Source organism: Oreochromis niloticus, linkage group LG3, assembly GCF_001858045.2.
Source record: "Oreochromis niloticus isolate F11D_XX linkage group LG3, O_niloticus_UMD_NMBU, whole genome shotgun sequence".
Classification (NCBI taxonomy): Eukaryota; Metazoa; Chordata; class Actinopteri; order Cichliformes; family Cichlidae; genus Oreochromis; species Oreochromis niloticus.
Genome location: NC_031967.2, coordinates 51,626,503 through 51,652,832, shown reverse-complemented (window position 1 = coordinate 51,652,832; position 26,330 = coordinate 51,626,503). Strand labels below are relative to the sequence as shown.

Sequence of the window (26,330 nt, the reverse complement as noted above, 5' to 3'; positions counted from 1 at the left end):
GCCGGCTGGAGACGAAGTTCTTGGTGGCAGAGGCTGAAGAAAGCATATGTATGCATGCATACGGCACCGCCACGAGGAAAACTGGCATAACATTAGGGTGTAAATTTTTCGGATTTTTTTCATTCAAAGATAACTTTAAACATAAGAAGGTAGTGCAACAGACACTGAAATGCATGTTAAAGACCAAAGAAAACATTATTTTTATTAACAAACATTTTTAATCCGCTAATAGCCCTGGCATCTAAAAACACTACAAGTGAAAAAGAACGGCAACAATAAACAATGTACTACTCAACTTTCTTTGTTATGTCTGCTTATAATTTATGATGTATCGCATTTGGGTAAAACTATTACCAATAATTCAAAATTAGAGGAATAAGTGTACATATGTGTCAGCTGTATGTATGCATGCATGCATGTGTATGCTGCGTGTACAAAACATTCTAAACATTAAAACTAAAACTTACATATTTTTTAAACTTGTACTGTATAATTTTTTTTTAATTTTCTATTTTATATATTTTTTTATTTTATATTTTTGTGCATTTTTATGTTTTTTAACTAATCACTACTGCTACTTTCATCGATTTCCGTCTTCTAAGGCACACTTTCACCTGAAGGTTGACTTGTTGCTGGCCTCTTTGCGAAAAATCTACCTAACGACTTCTGTCTCTGTCTACTTTTAAAAATGGATCTGAAGTAGGAGAGGCAGACATCACTAAAATGCTCAATAGCACGAGCGGTAAAGTTCTTTTCAGGGTGATTTCTTTCGACACAATCGACACCTTCTGAAAATCGCAGAGAATGTCCTTGATATTGGCTGATGGTATGACGGCCTCCTCCTCACTGTACTGTTGCTTTACTGATGAGTGCTGCATCGCCTCCAACTCTTGCAGCTCTGCCGTTGACAGCTCCTCTTGATGTTCAAGCACAAGGTCGTTTATATCCTCCTCATCAATCTCCAGTCCCAGTGCCTTGCCAAAATTTACGATCTCCTCAACTTCGACTTCAGGTTGAGGTTCTACCTCCTCCCCCTCAAAGCCTTCAAAATCTCGAGGGGCAACAGCATCAGGCCACAGCTTCTTCCAAGCAGAATTTAGCTTCCGATGACTCACCTCCCGCCATGCCAAAGAAATCAACTTGAGGCATGCAACGATGTCAAAAAGATTTTTCCAAAACTCCCTGAGGGTGAGCAGCATACTCTCTGTTATGTCGGAACACAGTTTGAACATGTGTTTCGTGTAAAGTTTCTTAAAATTAGAGATGACTTGCTGGTCCATGGGCTGGAGGAGAGGGGTCATGTTGGGAGGGAGGAAGAGAACCTTGATGAACGAGAACTCCCCCAGGAGGTCGTCCTCGAGGCCAGAGGGGTGGGCGGGGGCGTTATCGATGATCAGCAGGCACTTCATGGGGAGATTGTTCTCCTTGAGGAACTTCTTGACAGCAGGGCCAAAGACCAAGTTGACCCATTCGATAAAGAACTGTCGGGTCCCCCAGGCCTTGAGGTTGGACCTCCACATAACCTCAAGCCTCTCCTTTAAAATTTTGTGTTTCTTGAAGGCACGCGGGTTTTCTGAGTTGTACACTAGGAGTGGCTTGACCTTACAGTCCCCACTGGAGTAGCACACAGGGCGAGGGTAAGACGGTCCTTCATGGGCTTGTGGCCTGGCATCTTTAGTTCCTCCGCGGTACGCCGCAGCATTTTGTTCCAGAAGAGGCTGGTCTTGTCACAGTGGAATACGTGCTGGGGGGTGTAGCCTTCTTGATTTATGAGTTCCTTAAATTTTTTAATAAATTCTTCAGCAACCTTGTGATCGGAACTTGCTGCCTCGCCGTGACGCACAACAGAGTGGATGCCAGTCCTCTTCTTGAAATGATCAAACCACCCATGCGACGTGCTGAACTCTGGGGAGGATGGGGGTGCCTCCTGCGAGGACGTCAATGCCGTTGGCTGCTCATCCCAAGGTGCCTTGCTTACTAAATCATTATAAATTGAGGAGCCCTTCTCGCAAATGATCATCTCGGTGAGTGTATCGCCAGTCTTTCCCTTATCTTTAATCCAAACAAGGAGAAGCCTTTCCATCTCGTCGTGTATGTGGCTCCTCCTTTTTGACATGATGGTGGAGCCCATTGAAGGTTTACCTGCTTTGATCACTTCTTTTTTGTTTTAGAATTGTTCCTATGGTCGAAGGATTTCGGCCATACTCACGGGCAATAGCACTAATTTTCACACCTCGCCAGGGCTGGACTGGGACAAAAAATCGCCCCGGGCATTTTGACTAGAGACAGGCCCACCAGGTGTTATAGGAAAAACCATAAAGCCTTTGAATGAAAACAAAACGTCGTTGTGATAGTGATGTACACTGTCTTGTTGGTATATATGTATCAATCGACTAACCTTTAACCTACACCATCCTCCCTATTCTGGTATTCTAAACAGTACTTAGCTGAAACTCAAAGACTTGGTTGAGCTAACCTCCTGAACTATCTACAACACATGGTGGAAACCTGAAATTAAGACAGAGAAGACTAGAGGTGAGACATGATCATTACTGAACATTAAAGATAATAAATGACAGATTTAGTGATATTTTCATAAACTATTCATTTATCACATCAATAAACAGCATGGCAGGGCAAAATTGTTTTTCTAACATGGCAACCTTTAAAAAGTGAAAGGAGACAGAAACACAGGTGAGAAAGAATAAAATTTAATTGACTTTTTGATGGCATTTTACACACAGTACTGGTACAGAATCTAGAAAATGTGGGAAAATACTGGCATCATATACAGTACTTACTTCTGAAGAAATTATGTTGGGACCCTCAAAAAAATTACTATGTACAATAATGGATTTCTATACATTTGACATCAGATGAAAACTGTGGTTGTAAGATTCGGATAGTTATTTGTTAAAAGCTAGCAATTTTAAATTAGAATAAGAAAGAAGTATTTCTTTGTGCCCCCCTCTCCCTGTTAATGCCCTACCTGCCCCCCTTGGCAAAACTTTGCTAGAGCCGCCCCTGCACAGTTACCAGCTGTCAGCTACTTAGAAAAGGATCCTGGTGTTATTTGTCTCTCAGAAACAGTTCATAACTTTCCTTCAACCCATTCATGTCACCTAAAAGGTAAACCTGTTTCTCCATCACCTGTTCACCTGTGATGACTGAGTAAGGACATCTCCTGATTTCATCTTCATGTTTCCCTCTTGCCACATATCCAAACCGATATCATGACCAGCAGCTTTTACAGCTGTGGCTCCAGCAAACACCAGCTGACACTAGAAAGTAATATTAAATAAATTCTAACAACAGCTGATCAAGTTTAAAAAAGATCCTGTGACCATTTTGTGGCTTTTGCATTTTTCAAATCCAAGCCATTTGCACTGTGTTGAATGGAATATAGCCAAATTCCCCCCCCCCCCCCTAATTTTGTTTTTTTAATTTTATTTTAAAATTTCAGTCTGACTTCCTTAAATTAGCTTCAGTGGCTAAGCTACAAAAACGCATCCTCTAATGGTCCTAGTGGTCGATTTGTGTCCCATTGAAAACCATTATAAACACTGTTTTTTTGCATTACACGATTATTTTAACTAAAGTTAATGCAGTTCTGTAAGTGACGGTGACAGTTTGGAGCCCGGGCCTTAAAATTGTAATTTTTTTCATTTGGCCACCAGGTGGCGCCATTTTTTCATATTTCAGCATTGAACGAACTCAAGCCTAAAATTCTGATTTTGAGCGTGTCATTCTGCTTTAAAAGGTGAAAAAAGAGTGGTGTTGTGTGTCACTATCAATGACCTTTATTTTTTTCTTTAAATATGAAGGTGTTTATGCCTAAAAAAAAGAAAAAAAAACACAAACACACTTTTTTCAAATGTATTCAAAAGTATTCAAAAGTATTTTCTCTCAGACGGTCACACTGCAATACAAACAAATTAAATATAAAAGCATGGACCAAAAGCAAATTGGATTTTATTTTTCCCTTCAAACTCTTTTTTTAAACAGAGCTGTAGTTGAATGACCTATGCCCCGGAAGTAGTCATTGATGGAACGCTAAGAAAGCGCATTTGTAAAAAGACGCGCATTGAGCAGAAAATGGAGCAGCTCTCATCTCACGCTGTCATGGATCATGTAGCGACACCAAATATCTGCAAATTGTGAGCAAAGAGGAGATCGATGGGAACAGCCACAGAAGGATTTCGACAAACTGACAGACAATGGCGAGGCTCCGCAAGCAGCGTACAGGTCTGACTCGCCGTGTGCCAAAGTGCGCACAGTAAACACCCCGCTCCGGCTGTCGGGAGTATGAAAAGTGCTGATGTTTTTGTTTGAAAAAGTGAAAAATAAGTATACTTAAATTACCATTGAGTTTGAGGGTTACAACAAAAAATGATATTTTTAAATCTTAAGATGGCACGTTGGCGTCACGACGACTTCTTTCCGGTCAATGCACCTTTTAGTTGTTCACTTATTTTTTGCTCTGTTTACATCCCCAAATCCTCTAGTTTTATAGTCAACGACAGCAGATCACTTCTAAACATCGGTGATAAGGTTGCACATGTAATCTTGGACACTTTTAAACCTGACCGAGCCTGCCCGTCTATTGCTGTTCCCCGAGGAAGTTATCCCAGAGAGAAGTAAAGCAAGTGTGTAAGTTCATCTCTGAATGTTTGTAAAGCATTCCAGCGTTAAGCTTAACAACCGATATATGGAGCAACTGCCTCTTCTTGCTGCTACTTCATGAACAGTGATGGGAATAACGGTGTTACAAGTAACGGCGTTACTAACGGCGTTACTTTTTTCAGTAACGAGTAATCTAACTAATTACTATTCCTATCGTTACAACAGCGTTACAGTTACTAACAAGGAAACGCGGTCCGTTACTATTTTTCAACAAACAGACGGTTGAAGCTGTGTTCAGCTTACCGCATCTTATATCAGTTACACGGAAGTAGCTGTAAGTAATCTGGACGCTACAGCTTTAAGCAGCTGCGTGCTCCCGCGGACGGTAATCACGATCACTGTCTAGCACAACACCTGGAGCTCAGGGGGCAAAACAATCGTATAAGTGCTGCTGTTTGACTGAGGAAGAATAAAGTAGTCGTAATAAGTCAATCACATGACCACTTAAAGACAAAGCAACAAGGTGCCAGTTTTTAAATTCTGTTGATAGGCCACGTAAAACCAGAATCATGATAAACAATATATATGCGGCGTTTTTTCCTCAATAGTTTCGCCACGTTAGCGCTAGCAAGCACTCTCTGCTTATGAGCAAAAAAACAAAACAAAAAAAAGTTTTAGGAGTGACGGCGAGAGAAAGACAGAGAGAGAAAGAGAGAGGGAGAGAGAGAAAGAGAAAGAGAGAGAAAGAGAGAGAAAGAGAGAGAGAGAAAGAGACAGGAAGAGAGAGAAAGAGAAAGAGAGAGAGAGAAAGAGAGAGGGAGAGAGAGAAAGAGAAAGAGAGAGCAGAAAAAGAGAAAGAGCGAGTTTTGAGATGTGAGATTTGTGACGTTTAGCGTGTTTGGAGTGTGTAGTTAATGTGTTGTCTTGTGTAGTTAGTGTGTAGTGTTGTGGATAGTTTTGTGTTGTTTGTCAGAACAATGAGGCGACTGCTGTCTCCAGGTAGAAACAGCAGTGATACACCTGCTGCTGTCAGACCTGCAGGTATCAGGCTGTGATGTTCTCCTTTATAGTGGACAGAAATGATTGGATTGGATTTGGAGTGGCACAAATAATTTGTGTGACATCTTATTGAAGAACAGCTGATTGTTCTTTAAATAGTTTGAAATGGTTATTTTAAAAAAAGGGTAAAAGGTAAATGGATGCAAATAACTTTGTTGTTTGCAAAACTTGTGCATAGGATTTTAAAATTGACGATTAATATTTGCATTTGAAGTTATGAAATATGATTCATTAAACAGGTTTATGGTTGTTACAGTAAAAATATAACTTTTTCTACTCTGATTTTATGTTTTTTGTCTGATTTTAGATCAATTCTGGTTATACAGTATGACCAAATGAAAACATGACTGTAAATTCAGACACGTGAGGTTGCTCTAAAAAGAATGATACCAAACAAGGCAAAGTAAATAGTTTTTAAAGGTAAAATGTGGAGAGAAAATCAAGAGTAGTAAAAAAATGGCCAATTATACCCTGGACCCCAGGGGGTTAAACGTTCTTTGTTTTTTTTTAAAGTAACGCAATAGTTACTTTTCCAAGTAATTAATTACTTTTAGAATATTGTAACTCAGTTACTAACTCAGTTACTTTTTTGAAGTAGTAACTAGTAACTATAATTGAATTACTATTTCAAAGTGACTTGCCCAACACTGATCATGAAACTGATTAATGATCAGCTGATCGGCTTTTCTGTCGCGAGTCCGTCTCTCTTCTTTGTTTTTGGCCCACTTTGCACCAGAAAGAGGAAACCAGCGGCTGAACAACAGCAGCACGTTTAAGCTTGACAAGCTGTTGTTAGAATTTATTTAATATTACTTTCTACACCAGGATCCTTTTCTACGTAGCTGACGGCTGGTAACTGTGCAGGGGTGGATCTAGCAAAGTTTAGCCAGGGGGGCAGGTAGGGCATCAACAGGGAAAAGGGGGCACAAAGACATACTTTTCTTTCTTATTCTCATTTAAAATGTCTAGCTTTTAATAAATAATTATCTGAATCTTACACCCAAAGTTTTAATCGGATGTCAAATGTATAGAAGTCCATTGCTGTGTATAGTAACTATTAAGTCTAATATATGCCCTGGTAAGCCATAGTACTTTTTCCTTTGGGAAGGTACCATCTGTGCAGTCTGCAATTCTGTTGAACAAAGATGTTGAATCTATTTAATTATTCTTGAAAAATAATTGATTTCTGTGCATTTTTTTTCACACTGCATCAAATTAAAGTTTATTACGTCAATTAAGCATCATGAGGTGGAGGGTGGGGGGTGGTTCCCTATTTTTTTTTTATTTATTTATTTTTTGCTGGGAGTTTTAGAACTGTATTGGTTAGGTTGCATACTCTTTAAAATACCACAATAGGAAGGATGGAGTAGGTTTAACTTAATTAGATTGATCAGTATTGCTGAACTATGAAATATTTTGGGTGTAGTGTATTTTTTGTATAACAGAATAGCTTTAGTGTTTTTTTTTTAACTTGAGTATGAACTTATACAAAAAGCAGCAAGATATTAAAAAACAGTTTTATTGATTAAAAACCACACTATATCGGATTCATATCGGTATCGGCCTATATCCAAATTTATGATATCGATATCGGTATAGGACATAAAAAAGTGGTATCGTGCCATCTCTAACACAAAGTAAACTGCACGCTTTAGTTGTGAAGCAAAAACGCTGAAATCGGAGAAATAAAACGTAGGAGGGGGACGATAACGACGACTAGAGTCTCCCGATCGTTTACTCTTGCTGTCCTGTGAACAACACCGGCGTGGTGTTAATTGTTTGCTGTTTTCGCGATCGCGTTGTGCATGAGGATATCACCAGGTAAACTCACGACATTTTTAAACATTTTGTTGTTTAACCGCATCATGACATTTGGCGTTTTTTTTTTTTTTTTTGCTGGTTTGTCGGTAGCAGCTCCTGAAACGCAAGTCTGCCACACATCTGTTCGACCAAATCCAGTTAATTTTATGGAAAGGCATTGTGGGCATTCTGGGCTCGGCCAATCAGAGCCAGCGGATTTCGTAACACGGGCATTTTGCTGTAACACGGGCAGAAATATTGCTGTTCAGTGCCTTCGTAACTTGAATTTTTCGTTTAACGGGGTATTCATAAGTTGGGGTTCCACTGTATCTGCAACATCAGCAGCAGCAGTCAGAGGGACTCTTGTGATGAGGTCTTACCTGGTGGAGCTGTACTCAGAGAGTCTCAGGTCACTCACAGACCTGCTTGAGTTTCCACACAGACCCTCCACAGACGAACCAGAAGGTCCTGCACAGGATCAGGACAGAATGAGTCAGATCAGCATCAACATTCAAACTGGACGAACACAGCAGCTCAATAAATAACAGCACAGTTTGGAGTTTACATTCCATTTATTCAACTTTTTATCTTCTGTACCTTCTAAGTGGATCTGTGCGGTGTAGCCATCAAAGAAGACAGAGATGTTGAGGTTGGAGAGCGACAGCTTGGCAGTGACTCCAGTTTGGTCCTTAGAGAGCTGCACACCGTGAACCAGCTGAGATGAGCTGCTGAGGGTCAGCGTGGAGTCGTCCAGCTGCATCACAGCAGAGACAAAGTGGAGGAAACACTGAGTGAAACATGTCAAACACACAAACAGGCTGATTTCACAGCAACAACCACTGAGTTCAGCAGCTCTGAAAGAACTGCTTCTAACAGCCCTGAGAAGAAAGATGAGAGGAGACACAGCAGAGGATGAGGGAGGACTTTGGATCAGACTCCACTCTGACACATGAACTGTGGCTGTAGGTCGCTTACCTGAACTCTCCCACCTTGTTCCAGGTGAATGTCATGCCCGTCCACACGCAGCGTCACACTGTCCAAAAAGCTCACATCTTTACGACTCCGGTCCCTGAAATTCCCCAAAACATGGAAGTCTGGGAGTGACGGAGTCGAGAACAGAGAGTACGCACACCGATCCTGGATGGAGTTAATCTGGCCGTGGACGTCGATGATAGTGGGGCCGGTCACAGTGCAGGTGGAGGCCAACATGGCGTCCAACACGCAGCTGATAAAAGCAGAAAATTCGACATCATTCAGTTTTGTTTTTATAGCCCTAAATCACAACAACAGTCACTTAGACATAAAGATCCTATGACCTTAGAATGAAAAGTCCAACAATCATGTCACATCCTATGTGCAACAACTTTGTCGACAGTTTGAAGGATATGTGCTATCTTATCAGGAGGAAACCTGTTAGTCAATGAAGCAGGGCTCTAAAGTGCAACCAATTTGGTCGCATATGCGGCTTAATTTCTCAGTGGTGCAACAAAAAAACAAAATAGTATTGGTGCGACCACCCGTTCGGTCCCCCTCAAAAAGTCTGAGCAACTCTGAAAGTCGTGTGGTCAACAACAGACACACATTATGCCCATATTGTGTTCCAGATATTTCTGTCTCCCTACGTGTGTGTATGTTTGAAAGTGCAGGCAGATAGACAGAGGTGAGTAGTAGGGCTGGGTTTCAATAACTTTCTAATTAAAATGGATTTCAGCTTGAATAAGGTGATATTTATTCATTAAATCCTGAATCGATTTTAAAATGTAAATTATTTTGCCAGAAACTCGCAAAACTATTTCAACAACCACCAAACAGCTAAAACAGCAAATGAGAGCAGGTAAACAGATTCTACACAAAGACATAAACAAAGAGAGCGGACCTGACGCGTCAGAATCTGTGAGCTGTCAGCTTTTTCTCCCGACAGCATGAACATGGACACGCTGTTGGGGCTGAAACAGCTCACAGATTCTTAGCTGCAGGTTTTTTTTACTCTCCAAACAAAATTCACTGAGCCAGCAGCAAAAGAAGATCCAAACTGCTGTTCCCGTTTGATAAATATCATCATTAATTCCCTATTATCTTTGCTGTTTAGCTTCCACCAAGATGAAATCACGCTTCATGCACAGTTCTGTCTCTCTCTCTCTCCCATTCATTTGCTTATTTCACACTGTTGTGTACAAGCGCTGTCAGCAGCTGTTTTTTTCTTTTTCAAAAATGACCTCTGACAAGAAAGCCTTATTTCTGCTGTTTAATACCGAAGAACGTTTTAAAAAGATGCCAAATTGCAAAATGCTCAGCAGTGTTTTTAATAAAACCTCTGTAACATTCACTTAATTTTATATGTTGAGTCATGTTTTTTTCAGTTTTCGATCTACTGCAGAATATTTTAAGGTTCTCTGCTATAAAAATCCAGGCCAGGAAAATCTCCTTCATGTTTTTCTGTGTTTTATCCTCAGTTACTTTGACACAAAGGCTTCTGCTGTGATGCTCACACCTCTGATGAAGTCTCACAAGTGTCAGCCCTGATAAATGATCAGAATTATAATATTTCTGACTGTCTGAGGCTAAGTTGAATCAAATCCAGAAATAATTATATGCTGTGATAAATGCACTGCCCAAGTGTCCCCTCTCCTCACTGCCTTTCAGCAGCAGGCAACAACAAACAGCTCGTCAGAGGAGCCGAGATGATGATTCAGTTAAACATTGTCTACAATATTGCCAAAAAGTGCTAAAGTGCCAACGCACTTTAAGCACGAGCACTTTTCCAGTAACTTATCTTTCTTGTAGAAATTTGCTCTAAATAAAGAACTTTGTGCTGACAAGATTGTTAGTTAAAATTTAAAAATCAATATTGTCTGTATGGACAGCAATTAAAAAAAGGGAACATTTAAAACAGTGGGGTTAAGCAATGCAGTTGACTGAAGGCTTTTCAGCAAATTTTTAGGACATCCTGATAATTATGAATTACAGTAGTCCAGCCTGGAAGTAATAAATGCATGAACTAGTTTTTCAGCATCACTCTGAGACAGGATATTTCTAATTTTAGAGATGTTGCGCAAACGGAAGAAAGCAGTCTTACATATTTGTTTAATATGTGCGCTAAAGGACATGTCCTGGTCAACAACAAAAAAATCCAACCATGAACATCTTAATGAGCTGCTGTTGGGAGCTGCAGCCACCAGGGGGAGCTCTCATGTTCAAGACGCCAGCCAGACAAACAAAAGGGGTTGAACTGAAACCTGATTCATCAAATAATCCAGCTGCGAATCAGCAGCTGTGTGTGAAGTGTGAGCATTTTATCAAACTCACTGTTCACTGAGCTCTTTGATCTGATTAGAGCTGCTGTTCAAAATGAGTTCAATCACTGCTGATTTAATGCTAACACTTCCTACTTTCTTTTAAAATACAAAGAAGACATTTACATGTTGTTGCCTTGACAACGCTCCTGCGGACCACAGCTGGAGGTGTGGAGGTGTGCAGTCTCATCACAGGTGAGACTGAAGCAGGTTTCTGGAGAATTGATCACTGTACCAGGTCGATACAGCTGACCTGAGGATGGAAGGAATTCAAACACTCACAGATCACAGACTCATTTAACAACTGTGAGCACAAACATCATAATAACATTTAAATAGTTCAATTTTACAGAATCACAAAGTTTGGCGCTTTAGATTCACTTACCTGAGTGTCTGCATCCACCGATGTTGAAGTAATGATAATAATAATATGAAGTAAAATTCACTGTATCGACTGTGGTTCCAGCGACCTGAAGCTCAAACACCTGGACAGAAACAAACACAATCAATGTTACGACCACAAAGCAGAGACAACGATGTTTGTGTTAGAAAGTATTTAATGTAGTATTTAAACATTAACAGACATGTAAAGTTGTTTATAAACACTCAGAGACTCACTGTTGGATCAGAGATGTAATTGTACGAGTACAGATATGGTTGTGTGTCATAGACATAATGAACCAAAGCAAACTGTAAAGAGCAAACAGAAAAGTTTCAGTTACTGTCAGGAAGTTTCCTCTAAAGGCTTTTACAAAACTGTTTGATGTGATAAAACCTCAAATTTTATTTTTGGTTTGCAGTGTTTATACAATTAATTTGTGGTAAAACAGTGAAAAGTGACAGATTTAACTGTGTGATACAGAAAAACACTCACATTATTGAAAGATATATAGAAGTAGCAATAAGGATAATAATAAGAATGATATGAATATGTGTAAAAGTAAAACTGGTCTGTGCCCAGTGGACGCTCCACAATACAGTCGCCTCCAGTTTCAGGACTGAAAAAGCCGTTGAAACAGAAGGTAAGATTTCCAGATGTGATGTTCACCTGTGGAAAATCAGAGACACAACGAGTCAAACATCAACATCTTTTGTGCTTTGAGTCATTTACAGCCGAACTGTTGGTGTCAGAGCTGCTCAGGTTTCAGTCAGAGCTCTCGCTCTGCTTCAGGAAGCTGCATCAGCTGATGTTCACATACTCAGCATCACTGCAGAGGACATTAATGAGACTCTGAGCTTAAAGCCAGCTGCCCTCTGAGGGCCTGAACCCGGGAACAGAGAGTGTGTGACCTTCATGAACTGCTGATGTTCACTCAGTCTGCAAACATGATCTCTGCCACAGGTGGAGACTAAACAGCAACAGTGATGGAAACACAAAGATCTGCTACAACATCAGGCTTCATCCTACTCACATAGAGCTGCTCGTACTGCTGTCCATAATACGTGATGGGACATGAGCTGATGTCGAACACTGAAGACTGATAGAACCACTGACCATCTGAAGACACAGAGACACATGAGAGCTGTGAGCTACAGTCTGTTAGCTGGTCGGACAAACAGGGAGAGCTGCAGGCTGAAACACTGACTTCATGAATGGATTAAACAGCGTTGACCAATCAGTGTAAAGCTTTACTATGACATCATCAGTTAGCTGTTCTTGAAAACACACATAACAGACCAGAGACTTTATGTCACTTATTGATAAATGTCATTTTAATAAGCAGATAATAAGTTATCCAACTTTAACTGTATTTATTGATTTCATGAATAATATGAACACAAATGATTCTGTTTGTGATCCATTTGGTTTGTTGTTGTTTTCTGTGTAAATCTGAACGTGTGTTTTCTCTGATTGGAGGATGTTGAGGGTTGAAGAAGAAGGAGCAGATTGTTGTTTGTTTACTTTGAATTATTGTTTTTGTATGTTTGCCTCTTTGTTTTACTTTATTGTTAAAGAATAATTTAAATAATTTAAAATCTTGGAATAAAAGGATGAAAGTTTGCTGACGATTATTTGTACTTAAACCTTTCTTCATCGTCACTCTCATGTTATTGCAGTCGAGTACTGTGAGGGCAGAATGGCTGCCAGGTGTGTGCGTTTACCTGTCACTGCTATGAGAGCACACAGGAAGAGCAGAGGGCGGAGCATGTTGGAGAGAGCCAATCAGCTGACAGAAACCTGTAACACAGTTTGTGTTTTTTGTATCTGTTCATGTATTTTTAAAATTTTCTCTGAAAGTTTAATTTCAAATGTAAAGTTTTGACTTCACCATCCAGAGAATAAAACATGATCATGTGCTGTAAACCTGTTTGTAACAAGTTCACTTCACTTGTAGTTTATGGATTTCAAAATCCTGCTCCTCACATACAAGGTCATAAATAATCAGGCCCCATCTTATCTTAATGACCTTGTAGTACCATATCACCCTATTAGAGCACTTCGCTCTCGCTCTGCAGGCCTACTTGTTGTTCCTAGAGTATTTAAAAGTAGAATGGGAGGCAGAGCCTTCAGTTTTCAGGCCCCTCTTCTGTGGAACCAGCTTCCAGTTTGGATTCGGGAGACAGACACTATCTCTACTTTCAAGATTAGGCTTAAAACTTTCCTTTTTGCTAAAGCATATAGTTAGGGCTGGACCAGGTGACCCTGAATCCTCCCTTAGTTATGCTGCAATAGACGTAGGCTGCCGGGGATTCCCATGATGCATTGAGTTTTTCCCTTCCAGTCACCTTTCTCACTCACTATGTGCTAATAGACCTCTCTGCATCGAATCATATCTGTTATTAATCTCTGTCTCTCTTCCACAGCATGTCTTTCATCCTGTTTTCCTTCTTTCACCCCAACCGGTCGCAGCAGATGGCCGCCCCTCCCTGAGCCTGGTTCTGCCGGAGGTTTCTTCCTGTTAAAAGGGAGTTTTTCCTTCCCACTGTCGCCAAAGTGCTTGCTCATAGGGGGTCATATGATTGTTGGGTTTTTCTCTGTATTTATTATTGTGCTATCTACTGTACAATATAAAGCGCCTTGAGGCGACTTTTGTTGTGATTTGGCGCTATATAAATAAAATTGAATTGAATTGAATTGAATCAAACCAAACATTATTTCCTTTTGACTTACAGAGTTCAGTATTTGCTTCGAGCATAAACATGAACATGAGCTGTGTTTCTGTGGAAAACCAACCCGTGCTGTGTTTGTGATTCTGCTGAAAACAAGAAGACAAAAATCAGTTATTGAAGTGTTTAATGTGTCAAATTATACACAAACACACTCTGTCACAGCAGTGATACAAAGACAAACTTATAGATGACATAATACATGATCAGCTCTATATAACATCACACATTAACAACATAAAAAACACAAAAACCCCTCTGAGTGTTTTTGTGTCCACTGAGCAATGTTGTCATAGCTTCATGTGACGCACTCACACTTTCATCAAACTGTGTTCGGACTCTTTGTCAGCTTTGACGTGTTCACAGGTTTCTGTCATCAGGACCTGAGCAGCAGCTTTCTTTAGCTCTGAAGGTTAAATAAAGGTGGGCGTGTCTTCAGCCTGAGGCGTTCGGGGCTCCAGTATAAAAATAAATGTTTATTAAAGTAAAGATGTGTTCAGGTGTCACAGTTTATCTGGGCAGAAGTCACACTCACGTCTCTGACCAGACTACCCAATCATCACAAACCAATCACAGCACTGCGTTCCTCCGACAGCACCTGTAAGCTGACAGTGTTGATTGGTCCAAGTCTGACAAACTGGTGTTTGCTGACCAGCTGAAGCTCATCAGCGATGGACATAAGAAGCTTTGTTAAGAAGAAAAGTGAGGGAGGGGCAGGAGGGCGAGTCAGCAGCTTGTTGGAAATTCACCAAATTATTCCAACGATGCAAAGCTGGCTTTACTTTATGTGTCAGTCAGAGTTTATTTATACAGCACGTTTAAAACAGCCTGTTGACCAAAGTGCTGCAGAAGTTATACAAATATACACTGTATAAAAACAGGCAGTAAATAAACAATAAATAATAAATCAGATAAAACAAGTGAATAAAAGTGTGAGTGCATAAAAAGCCAGGATGTTGAGCTCAGCTGGAACTGAAAGTAAGCGAGGTTCCTGACAGGAAACACTAACAGACCAACAGCACTGTCGTATCCATGTAACAGGTTGGAGGCCCAAATCAAATGTTTCTGTTTTAGTTCAGTTTGAGGAAGTTTGTCTCCAACAATGATAAATTAGACAAACATTCAAATCTATTCTCTGTGGAGCTTTGTGCTCCAAGCACATCAGGAAAGGATCTCCTGATGTCCAGTAAGAACAGGAGGAATGATGACCACCAGCCCCAAAACACTCAGCTCAGCTTTTAACATCTGGATAAAACACTAAACGTCAGCTTTCACACCTTCATCTGTCTGTGATGTGTTTGTTGTGCAGTCTGTTAACAGTCCTAACACTGATGTGTTGTTCAGCTCTGACATGTGTCCACTGAGCCGTCCTGATGTGTTACAAGAGGCAGAGCAAGAGTCCAGGTGTGCAGCTCGTCTTACCTGCAGCTCTGATGGAGGATGAGGAGGATGAAGGCTGCTGCTCAGGAGGCTCTCTGGTGATTCTTCTGTTGGTGTCTCTGTGAAGAGGACGCTGCTCTCTCCGTCCGTCTCTCTTTATGTGGATCCTGGAGAGCAGGGTTGGAGGTGGAGTCCACGGTGGAGACACCTGATGGGAACCTCCCACTGATGGATGCTTATTCAGCCTCTTCTTACACAAACAGGACAACAGCAACAGGAAACACTGAAATAAGTTTGTCACTGCAGGATTAAAGACATTTAACAATAATGCTGTTCATGTCTTCTTAAAGGTCTCTGTCCTGCTAACAGCTGTGATACAACTGAATCTACATTTTGTCTCACACTCTTTGTGACTGTAGTGTTAAAGAAACACATGTTTGGCCTCACCCAGTGATGCATTTAATGCAAATACATCCCCATTTTAAAATTCTGTTCTGACACTTTGACAGCTTTGATGCATTCATACATTTGTCCTCATCAGGACCTGAGCAGCAGCATTCTTCAACCTGAAGATGCCTTAAAGGTTAGTCACATGATGCATTGCTGGTTCCTGGAAATCGATGTGCTACATGTGGTCCATCGTGAACAGCTTCTCTTTATAAATCTGTGTTCACATCTCACTCAGATCTCACTGGTTATTAAAGTACAGAACTTTCTTTCTATGCTGGGTCTCAGTGCTACCTATCTAACATTGACACACATTCATATGTGAGCAACATGAAATTATTATCTTGGCCAAGGTCACTTGGCATGAAGCCCTGAGCAGACTAGGATCGACCTGCCCACCTTCTGGTTAGTAGGCGACCTGCACAACCTCCTGAGGTACAGCCTATATAGTGGGCAAAATTGATGAGATACGTGCAAGCATGTTGGACAGGGTCAGTCAGCTGACATTTCAACACCTCTGATTGGACAGAAAGCTGCATGATATGTAAAATCTGCAAAACATATACAGTGTTGTACATTGTTATACAAAGAAAGATAAAACAAATGTCTTCATGCTTCTTCATTCATCTGTGAAACTGGAGTCATCACACTGATATTTGACAAATTGGCTTTTAAACTGGAACAAAACACAATTTTCTATAAATATAAAGTTTGAAGCCTTCACCATCCAGAGAATAAAATATGATCATGTGTTGTAAACGTGTTTGTAACAGGTTCACTTCATTTATACTGTATGGAATCATAAATACCAAACAATATTTCCTTTTGACGTAACTGTGAGCAATTGTGCCCTACATTAATGGCCCTGTGATTATCAAAACATCAAGTTAGACCTGAGAGTTCAGTCAAATGCAAGTAGCCTATCACAGCATATGTAAAGAGGAGACCTTACATAGAGCAGCCAACTATCCCAGCATGACAATGCCAGGCACTGTTTGCACAGAGATTTCCTCCATCATTCATTCATCATGCTGTAAATAAAAGACTGAGTGAAAACGTGGTGCTTTTCAGTAACGATCAAACCTGTTCAGACAATTGGAGTTTATATTCCCTCAGCTGCAGACTCGTTGCTGTTTAAATGTGTGAGAGGAAGATTAGATATAAAACAAACATCAAACATAGACTCAGTCTGCGTTCACATTTGATATGAGGCCAGCACGTATAGTGGCTGTCTTAAGATCATATATGTAAAATTGTTGTCTGACTTGTGTCAATACAGACTCAGAGTTTGTGGTTACCATGGTTACTGCATAAGCATCTGCGAATTAAACAGCTGGTACTGTGGACACTTACCGATGGTATGAGTGTTTATGTTTCTTATTGCAAAAGAACTGTCTGAATGTTTAACTGAAGTTAAGATGATTAAATTATAGTTAAGGAGTATCACAGATACAGTGTGTGAATGGGTGGATGACTGGATGTGTAAAGCGCTTTGGGGGTCCTTAGGGACTAGTAAAAGTGCTATATAAATACAGGCCATTTACAGATAACGCCCACGTGAGCTGTGTGACTGTTCACCACTACACTGAAATAAGTAGGCTATTACTGAAATACACGTGCTATATCATAAACTATGATATAAATGTGGAGGTGTTATTAACATGTTTAGTTGTAAAGGACACCTTCCTGACTTTAGTCTCATTCATGAGCAGTATTAGTTTTCTTAGTGTCTAACAAGCCTTTGACAGTTAAACATTATATGACCGAAACACCAACATCGGTGTAAATGAACTTTCTTTTTCCTCCTTTTATAAAAATTATTTTTAATGTTAGCTTTATCTCAAAATTCATGGTTAAGAAAAAAATCGAACACATATGAAAACCAGGTAATGAAGCAAATAGGATGGCTCAGTCTACCATGTGCTCTAGTGAGACATTTCAATTCAATTCAATTCAATTCAATTTCTTTATTGTCCCACAAGGGGAAATTAGTTTAGCAGCACGATAAAAATAAACAGAACAATACTATAAAATAATAATGACAATAATAATGATAGAAAGTTCAAGGACAATTATTTGCCATTAAGGAGACTAATCCAATCCAATCCAGTTTTATTTATAAAGCACTTTAAAATACCCAGCACAGGAACAAAGTGCTGTACAGAAAATACATTAAAACAATAGAATAACAGAAAACAGCAAAGATAAATAAATAAAACACATAATAAATAAAATTAAAACAGCCCTATATTAAAATAAAAAACAAGATAAAACAGCATCGAATCACCTAAAAACAACTGAAATAAAAATAAAAATAAAATAAAAATAAAAACCAACATCTCACGTGGTGTCAAAGGCCAGGGTAAAGAGGTGGGTTTTCAAGAGTGACTTAAAAACAGGTAAAGAACTGGCCTGTCTAATCTCTAAAGGAAGCTCGTTCCACAGTTTTGGAGCTGCTACAGCAAAAGCACAATCTCCTCTAAGTTTACGCCCAGTCCTGGGTACATTCAGGAGCAGCTGATCAGTTGACCTGAGAGAGTGGGTGGGTGTATAAGGCTGTAGCAGCTCAGAAAGATAAGATGGGGCGAGGCCATGGAGAGCTTTAAAAGCAAATAAAAGAATTTTAAAATGAATCCTAAAAGAAATGGGCAGCCAGTGAAGTGAAGCTAAAACAGGGGAAATGTGCTCAAACTTTGGAGTGCCAGTTAAAAGACAAGCTGCGGCATTTTGCACCCTCTGTAGATGACTAATATATGATGCACTGACCCCAATATAAAGTGCATTACAGTAATCCAGCCGAGTGCTAACAAAGGCGTGGATCACTGTCTCAAAGTGCTGCCGTGAAAGAATTGACTTTATTTTTGCCAGCTGCCTGAGGTGAAAGAAGCTAGATTTTACCACTGCCTTAATCTTATTTTCAAACTTCAGATCACAGTCCACTTTGACCCCCAGGTTTGTGACAGTTGGCTTAACATACTGGGCCAAGGAATCTACATACACATTGGGGGTCTCAGTGGGGCTACCAAAAACCATTACCTCTGTCTTTTTATCATTGAATTTTAAAAAGTTAACAGACATCCAAGCCTTAATGTCGTCGAGACACTGAAGTAATGGCTGTGTAAGGTATCTGCCTTTTTTCTTTAGAGGGACATAGATCTGACAGTCATCAGCAGTGGAAAGCAATCCCGTGCTTTCTCAGTACAGAACCAAGAGGAAGCAGATATAAAGAGAAGAGGAGGGGGCCTAGAACTGAGCCCTGTGGGACACCACACAAGAGAGGAGCGGAGGACGACACATAGTCACCGAGACTGACACAAAAAGTTCGCCCCGCCAAGTAGGACCTAAACCACTCCAGTGCTGTGCCCCTAATGCCCACCCAGTGCTCCAAACGAGAGAATAAAATGGCATGATCCACAGTATCAAACGCAGCTGTCAAATCTAAAAGCACAAGAACAACACAGTCCCCAGCATCAGTTGCTAAAAATATGTCATTAAAAACTTTTAAAAGGGCTGATTCAGTGCTATGAAAGGGTTTAAAACCAGATTGGAAAACCTCTAACACATTTTGCTTTTCCAGGAAGGCCATTATTTGGCTGTAAACTACCTTTTCAAGAATTTTAGAAAGAAAAGGTAGTTGGGAGATAGGCCTGTAATTTGCAAGAACCGTAGGATCAAGAGCAGGTTTTTTAATCAGGGGTTTGACTACTGCATGCTTAAAATCTTTAGGGACAACGCCTGACATCAGACTATGGTTTACCAGCTCAAGAACCAAAGGACCAACTGTAGGTAACACCTCTTTTAAAAGTCGAGGAGGGACAGCATCATTTGGAGACCCTGCAGGCTTAAGACGACCAACAGTCTCCTTTAGAAAGGACAGAGTCACAGGCTCAAACCTGTCAAAGACAGTCTCTGTTTCCTGCTCTGCTGAGGGGTCATGAGCACAAGGACAGATTTGAGCCCTTGTGGAGGAGACCTTCTCAATAAAAAAGTGTAAAAAAAATTCACAGGCTTCTGATGAGGGCTCAATACAGTCAGTATATGGTGCACTAAGAACAGAGTTAATAGTTTTAAATAAAACAAGCAGGTTGTGGCAGTTTGACAAAATAATGTCAGATAAGTGTTTTCTTTTGGCATCTTTTACAGTTCTTTGATATTGACGCCAACAGTCCTTCAGCATCTGGAATGACACTTGTAGTTTGTCCTTTTTCCACTTGCGCTCAGCTCGACGGCAATCGCGTCTGAAAGCTCGGGTCATGTCGTTCAGCCAGGGCTCAGATTTAGTTTTAGGCAGCCTGGTTTTTAATGGAGCCACAGTGTCCAAAGCAGTCCGACAGGTGGAATAAAACCATGAGCTCAGTTCCTCAGTCTGGCTGCATAAAAAATCCGGGATCTGACAGATCTGGTCAAAGACTGTTGAAAAGTATTCAGCAGTGGAGGAGTTAAAAACATGACAGCGCTGAGCAGCAGCGCGAGGTTTAACTGAGGCACAGGCAAGAGGAACGTCAAACATCACAGGACTGTGGTCAGGAAACACAGCATCACAAATCTCTATGTTAAAAACAGAAAAGCCATGAGATAAAACAAGATCAAGTGTGTGTCCACATTCATGTGTGGGACCTGTCACACATTGCACCAGATTAGACGAATCAATACCCAGATAGCAAGGAAACATTGAAACAATGTTGAGTCAATATCAGGCGACGTCATTGAAGCAACATTGAAGTGTGACATTGACCCAACGTCACTCTTGCACCCATTTTTAACGTTGAAACAACGTCAGGTTTTGATGTTGAATCAATGTTGAAACCTGACATTGATTCGACGTTATATTTTCTAACACTGTTGACATTGAAACAATGTCAGATTCTGATATTGAAACACTGTTGAGCTATGGTGTTAATTTTCCACCTCTTTTGCACAGTTGCTTTTTATTGAAAAAAAAACCAAAAAAAAAACCAACCAAAAAAGGTCAATAGACATGTATCATTTGCAAAATACTTTATTAAAAGACAAAGTTTCCTATTTACATTTCTATGTTTCACGTCACTTTTTATTATTTACTCCGGGATGGGGATGGATGATGTGTGTCCTGCGCGCCACCCGTACGATCTGGAGCATATCTGAGCCATTTCTGGACTGCTTGAGCAAAGACCAACTCAGACATAGAGTTCGCCCCTACCTGCTGCGCCAGGCCATCTAGGACAAAAATAGACACACACACACACAAAAAAAAACAAAGACAAAAAAAAGGGAATTAGAGCACATGAATAAGCTCTTATTAATTGTCTTCAGCAGGGAGAAAGTATGTAAACTCCTAGGCTGATAAACATGAAAGTCACCAGGCGGAAATCAGCAAACTGCTGCATTTGATTCCCAAAGAGCTATAAGCTGAAAATGTGATATGTCTTAGCATGGTGTGCCGTGTATCCTTTAAAAAAAAAAAAAGAAAAAGAAAACATGGGGTCCTCGGGCTGTACAAAGTGTACAACCCGAGGACAAAACAAGCCGAAGACCAAAGACTCCATCTCCAGATTAACCGGACATGAAAGTCTTGTTATTAAGAAAGACAAAGTAATATAGCAAAAAAAAAAAAAAAAAAAAAAAAAAAAAAAAACATAGGAAATGTGAAACGCACCCAGCACATCAATTGATCCCTTTATTGTTCACTTTAGGCTCATAAAACTACAATAAACAGTAAAACTTACCAAATATGCATCTGCACAGCGCTGTCTCTTTAAATGCCCTTTTTTGCTTTGTCTGGTCCTTGGTTTTTTTCCCCTGCCCAGTTGAGTACAGAGGCCAGCTCCTTTGTAATGGCATAAACCATTACACGGCGGACTCGCACCTCCAGTGTGGTCCAGCAGCACCAATCAACGCAAAGCGTCTCACCTATAGACACATTTTAAGAGATGGAATTAGCGTGTCTCATGTCTTAAATGTGTATGCAAGTGCTTGTGTGTTTACTTCATGTAATTGATGATAGAAACATGTCATTTAGTTTTCCCTAAAGCCTGATTTTCAAGTCATACAAAGAATAAACCAAAGTATTGGCAGTACAATGTATTTCTATTCCCTTTTGTTGGATATTCATTTGTTAGTTCTTGTAACTGCTAAAAGTGTTTACTAGTTTTTGCCTGTCACATATATTTGTTATACCATGTAAACTGAAATTCCAAGATTTTCAAACTTGCCTTGTAATAGTGGCCTCACAGAGTCTCTGGAATCTGCAGGAAAAAAAAAAAAAAAAATCACAACAAGATGACATTCAGGAGTATAAATTGGGTTTTTTTTTTTTAGATAAGAGTACAATGACATTGTGATGCAGCTTTAAAACTTTTTTAAAAGCATACCATCTATAGGGAAGACATCAGACTGCATGCTGGCGAGATCGCAAAGCTGTGTCGGTTTGTGCCGGAGTGGCGAAAGGTACCGGAAGCTGGGTGGGGCATTATGATGGTTGCTATCAGTGGGCTGGGGGGCAGACTGGAGTGATGAGGGCTGTTCAGAAAAAGATAATTTTTTAAGTATTTAAGAATACAGACAACTTGTCAAAAAAAGTTTCCTTGTGTCAGACACAGATATGTACACAGACACTAGACAGTATTATATTACCTGGTATTTTCACTCGAGGGGCCTGGGGAAACAGTTTTTTTGTAGGCTGCTCATCCTCTGAGTCCGTATATGTGTACAGGGGATTTGGTCTAAAGAAAAGAAATTAAAAACGGTCTTAAGTAATTGTAAATATGCTTTTGGCATATTGTTTCCTAAAGTTAGTTTGATTTCTAACAACACACACAGGAAACAGACGTGCAAGAAGGTACAGTATACAATGAATTTTTGAAGTGCACAAGTGTACACGACTTTGCATTTTTAAAAAGTTTACAAACTTCCACTTTTTGGACTATATTATGTGGTGATATTGCAGTATGCAAGCACCACAGATATGTATAAAAGACAAGATCATAAATTCTTAACAATCAAAGATATGTTTGTGAATAAAAGGGTTTTACTTGTGCTTTCTTTTAAGACTGGTCTGGGTTTCTTCTTCGGACTGAAGGTCAGACGTATCACAGCGTTCACGTGGATATCTCTGACGACTGCGTTCTGCTTCGTGAAATGTGCCTGGAAATACAAACACAATGTACGGCCAGACATAAATTACGTGTGGACAAAAGGTGCAAACGCATAGAAAAATCAGCGTTTTCAAAAATACGCTGGTACGTGTGGACGTAGCCTTATTCATTATTCAAGGCACAAACGGAAAGTCATGTACGCGTGCAACGTAAAGTTAGGTGACCGTGCAACGTACAGTCACGTGGGCATTCAAACTGGGTCTAAAGTTTTCGTGTGCGAATTGAAACGAGTGCTCTCCAATCATCAAAAGTAACAAAGTCATTGAACACGTTTATACAGTTAACTTTACGTTTATCAATCATATATCACAGATTTAGAATTTTTTTGTAGTACTAAGCAACTACAGAGCGAAAGTCTGGGTCAAGCGCCGAGGCCACGGCAAGAACAAAGGAAAACTCGAAGCGTTAAAGCTAGCTTTGTAAGGGAATATAACGAAGAAATTATGAAACGAAAATGTTTTCTTTGTTGATATACTTTGTTCGCAGTGCAGTTTATTTGTTGCCGGATTGTAAGAAGTAGACACAATTTCGGGCTCGTAAATAACAGTAAAAAACTTGTTAATGTACAACATTAACGAGTTTTTTTTACTGTTATTCAAATGCAAACATGGAAATAACGAGTAGGAAAAAAAAATCATTCATTCTTACCTTATACTAATCGTGGTGCAGGCCAGTGCAGTGCATGACCTGATGCCTCCTCCGGTCTCCGGAGAGTAAATCAAATGTCCCGCTCTACTGTAGAAGACAATGAATACCTGGGGGGATGTACCAATGTGAGAGGGGTGCTGCGGAATAGTCCAAGTGATCGCTGCTTTAATTTACCGGTCAACTATACATAAATTGCACGTAGACATGATTTTTTTTAAAGCTGGTGAACTAGACCAAGTCATTGATAACAAATGAACAATAAATCTACTTTCTCTGGTACTTTATACCTGATCAGTTGCAGTGCAATTTAATGCTCAACTACAAATCGATGGTTTTTGATGGTGACCGGAGCCGAATGATCGTCAACTATAAATAGACGTTTTCTCCACGTTGTTGTTGTCACCTGGTCGACTATAAATAGATCAAATATCAATGACAAAAAAACAATGGTGAATCAACATCGTTACAACGTCTCTATAGTAAGACCGTCGGTTTACCACAGTATTTCAATGTTGTTACAACATTGGCATTTCAACCCCGACCATATACGACGGTTCGGATGAAAAATCAACATAGATTCAATGTCGTCTTGCTATCTGGGTAAGGTTTAAAAAGCCCTTCGCCATGGGCATATCAGGACAACACACGTGAATATTAAAATCGCCAACAATAAGAACACGATCATATTTTGGCATGAATTCAGCCAAGAAGTCAGCAAAATCACCCACAAAGTCCTTATTGTATTTTGGAGGCCGATAAACCACCACTGATTTACTCAGTTGTAAATAAAACACTGAAGTTAACGTGACCTTACAAACAGAAACTGCAGTGATGTTAAAAATGTTGGTATGATTCTTGACTCAGCTACATGCCTCTTCTTCAGTGTTGTGTTTGTTTTACTGGTAACAATAGAAACCTTTATGCCCAAGGCCTGTCACTTCAGAGGTTCACATAACAGGTTAAAAACAAATAAAAGGTCTCAACTGTGCCAAAGCAGGAAAAACCACTTGCTGGTTAGGAAGCTATCTTTGCAACCTAATTGCAACCAGCAGCATTAAAATTAAAATCTACTGGATTACTGCATCTCCTGCAACTCTCATGTACAAGCAGTTGTAGTTCTCCAGTCAACAGTTACAAAGAAAAGATGCCGACAATTCTTTCCAGATCCTTTAGTGAGGAAACTCACTTAATTTAGGGATCGCTTTCAGTTGGTTAAACTCTCCCTTCACAATATTCTTAATCTAATACAAGGAAAACCGGGCAGTTGTAATATTGACAGTGAATATTTTCAAAAGATTGAGCTAAAGGGCGACCAGTCCAGGGTGTACCCCACCTCTCGCCATATGAGAGCTGGGATAGGCTCCAGCACCCCCGCCACCCTGAAAAGGATAAGTGGAAGCGAATGGATGGATGGATGGAGCTAAAGGGCAGCATATACAATGAAAATTAAAAGAGGGCCTAAAATTTGTCCTTGATTAATGACACAACTGAGTGAGCTGATAATAAATAGCAGTTTCCTGTTGGGACAAAAGAAAACAACAACAACAGTGTTGCACTCAGGCCAAACCTCAAGCTCTCAACATTTTAAAAGAATCTCATTGTCAATGTTGTTGAATCCTGCTCCAGCAACACTAAAATAGCCTCAAGCAAAGATAAAAGATTTCAATATGCAGCTTCAGCAGGGCAAATTCTCACTATACAGTGGCCTTATGCTAACTGGCTGGTAACAGGCTGTATAGCTCTGCCATATTCTTACATTTGAAGCTTTTCAACAATGAATTTATGCACATCAACACTTTATAATACCATGCTGTTAAATCACATCATCTATTCTTTGACCAGAACAGAGGATTACTGTATCACTTTTAATGTTAACAGCGTTAGCATAATTGCTAATTAAAGCTATTCTCAAAGGTGAGCTACTATACATGCTGATATTTATATTTGTCCTTACATTCTTGCTGTTTGTCTGTATCATGATTGGTCGTGTCCAAATTCATGGGCTGCATCCTCCTGAGGCCGTATTTGTAGACCGATTACGTCACAGTGATGCACCGAAGGCTGTCCAAATTCGTAGACTCCTCCGAATGCATCCGACAAATGCGTCCTCCTTTTCCCCAAATTTGAAGGATGGGTCGGGTGTGTCCTTCGTGGCCCACCATATCCCAGAATTCATAGCGCGGCCCAGCCAAACTCCAGTTTCCAACAATGGCGGCCACTACTAAGTTTTAAAATTACTCATACTAATGTTTCTGGGTCACAAAATAAACTTTTAACATATTTTCAGGCGAGAACGTAGCTGTGTAAATATCAAATATCTGCTCGGTTTATCAAGATATCGCATATTTGCAAAAGTGCTTCAACGATTTCGGAGACGTCTGTTACCCACTAGCTCGATAGATAGCCGGGAGCTCGAGGGTCACTGAAGCCGCCGAGAACGGCACAACTCCGGCACACCATTTTCAGATCACCGCGGACTTTCGCTACTCGGGTTAAACGTAGTATATAAGTACCTGAGACAACCTAAAAATGTTATTGTTCGGCTTTTTTCAGTGTTTTGTTTGTTCGTGAGTAAATCGGTTTGGCTGAGATTAAAGTTATTAGATTAGATTAGATAAAATAAAACTTTATTAATCCCCCGGGTAGGTTCCTCCTTGGTTTGTACACAGCTGACTAAACGTCAAACAGAAAACTGATTAAACAGAAGTGTGAGACGGTCAAGAATTTACGCCAGTGTCCTGTTATATTTTACATAGCAAGGAGCAGATGGCCGAGTTTATTAAACTCCACCGAGACAGCGGTGACGCTAATCAGAAGGCTAGACCGTCCAATTTCCCCA

The 26,330-nt window shown here is 40.1% G+C and overlaps 2 protein-coding genes across 3 annotated transcripts in view; both read right to left on the bottom strand.

Annotated features, from left to right (window-relative positions):
• Positions 1–15,460, bottom strand: part of LOC100704107 (alpha-tectorin) — a 78,188-nt gene extending 62,728 nt beyond the window's left edge. Inside the window, exons 1-3 of one of the 2 annotated variants that reach the window (XM_019360271.2) lie at positions 15,230–15,460; positions 12,879–12,945; positions 12,188–12,273 (exon numbers count right to left, since the gene is read on the bottom strand). In XM_019360271.2, the coding sequence (XP_019215816.1) occupies positions 12,188–12,273; positions 12,879–12,924 (132 nt within the window). In that variant the 5' untranslated portion in view covers positions 12,925–12,945; positions 15,230–15,460. Of the gene's footprint in view, positions 1–12,187; positions 12,274–12,878; positions 12,955–15,229 lie in introns of both variants that reach the window. The other variant, XM_019360269.2, reaches the window with a different exon arrangement.
• LOC100692857 (uncharacterized) overlaps positions 1–26,330 on the bottom strand; it is a 444,159-nt gene that overhangs the window by 253,262 nt on the left and 164,567 nt on the right. The gene's annotated exons all lie outside the window — the stretch shown is intronic.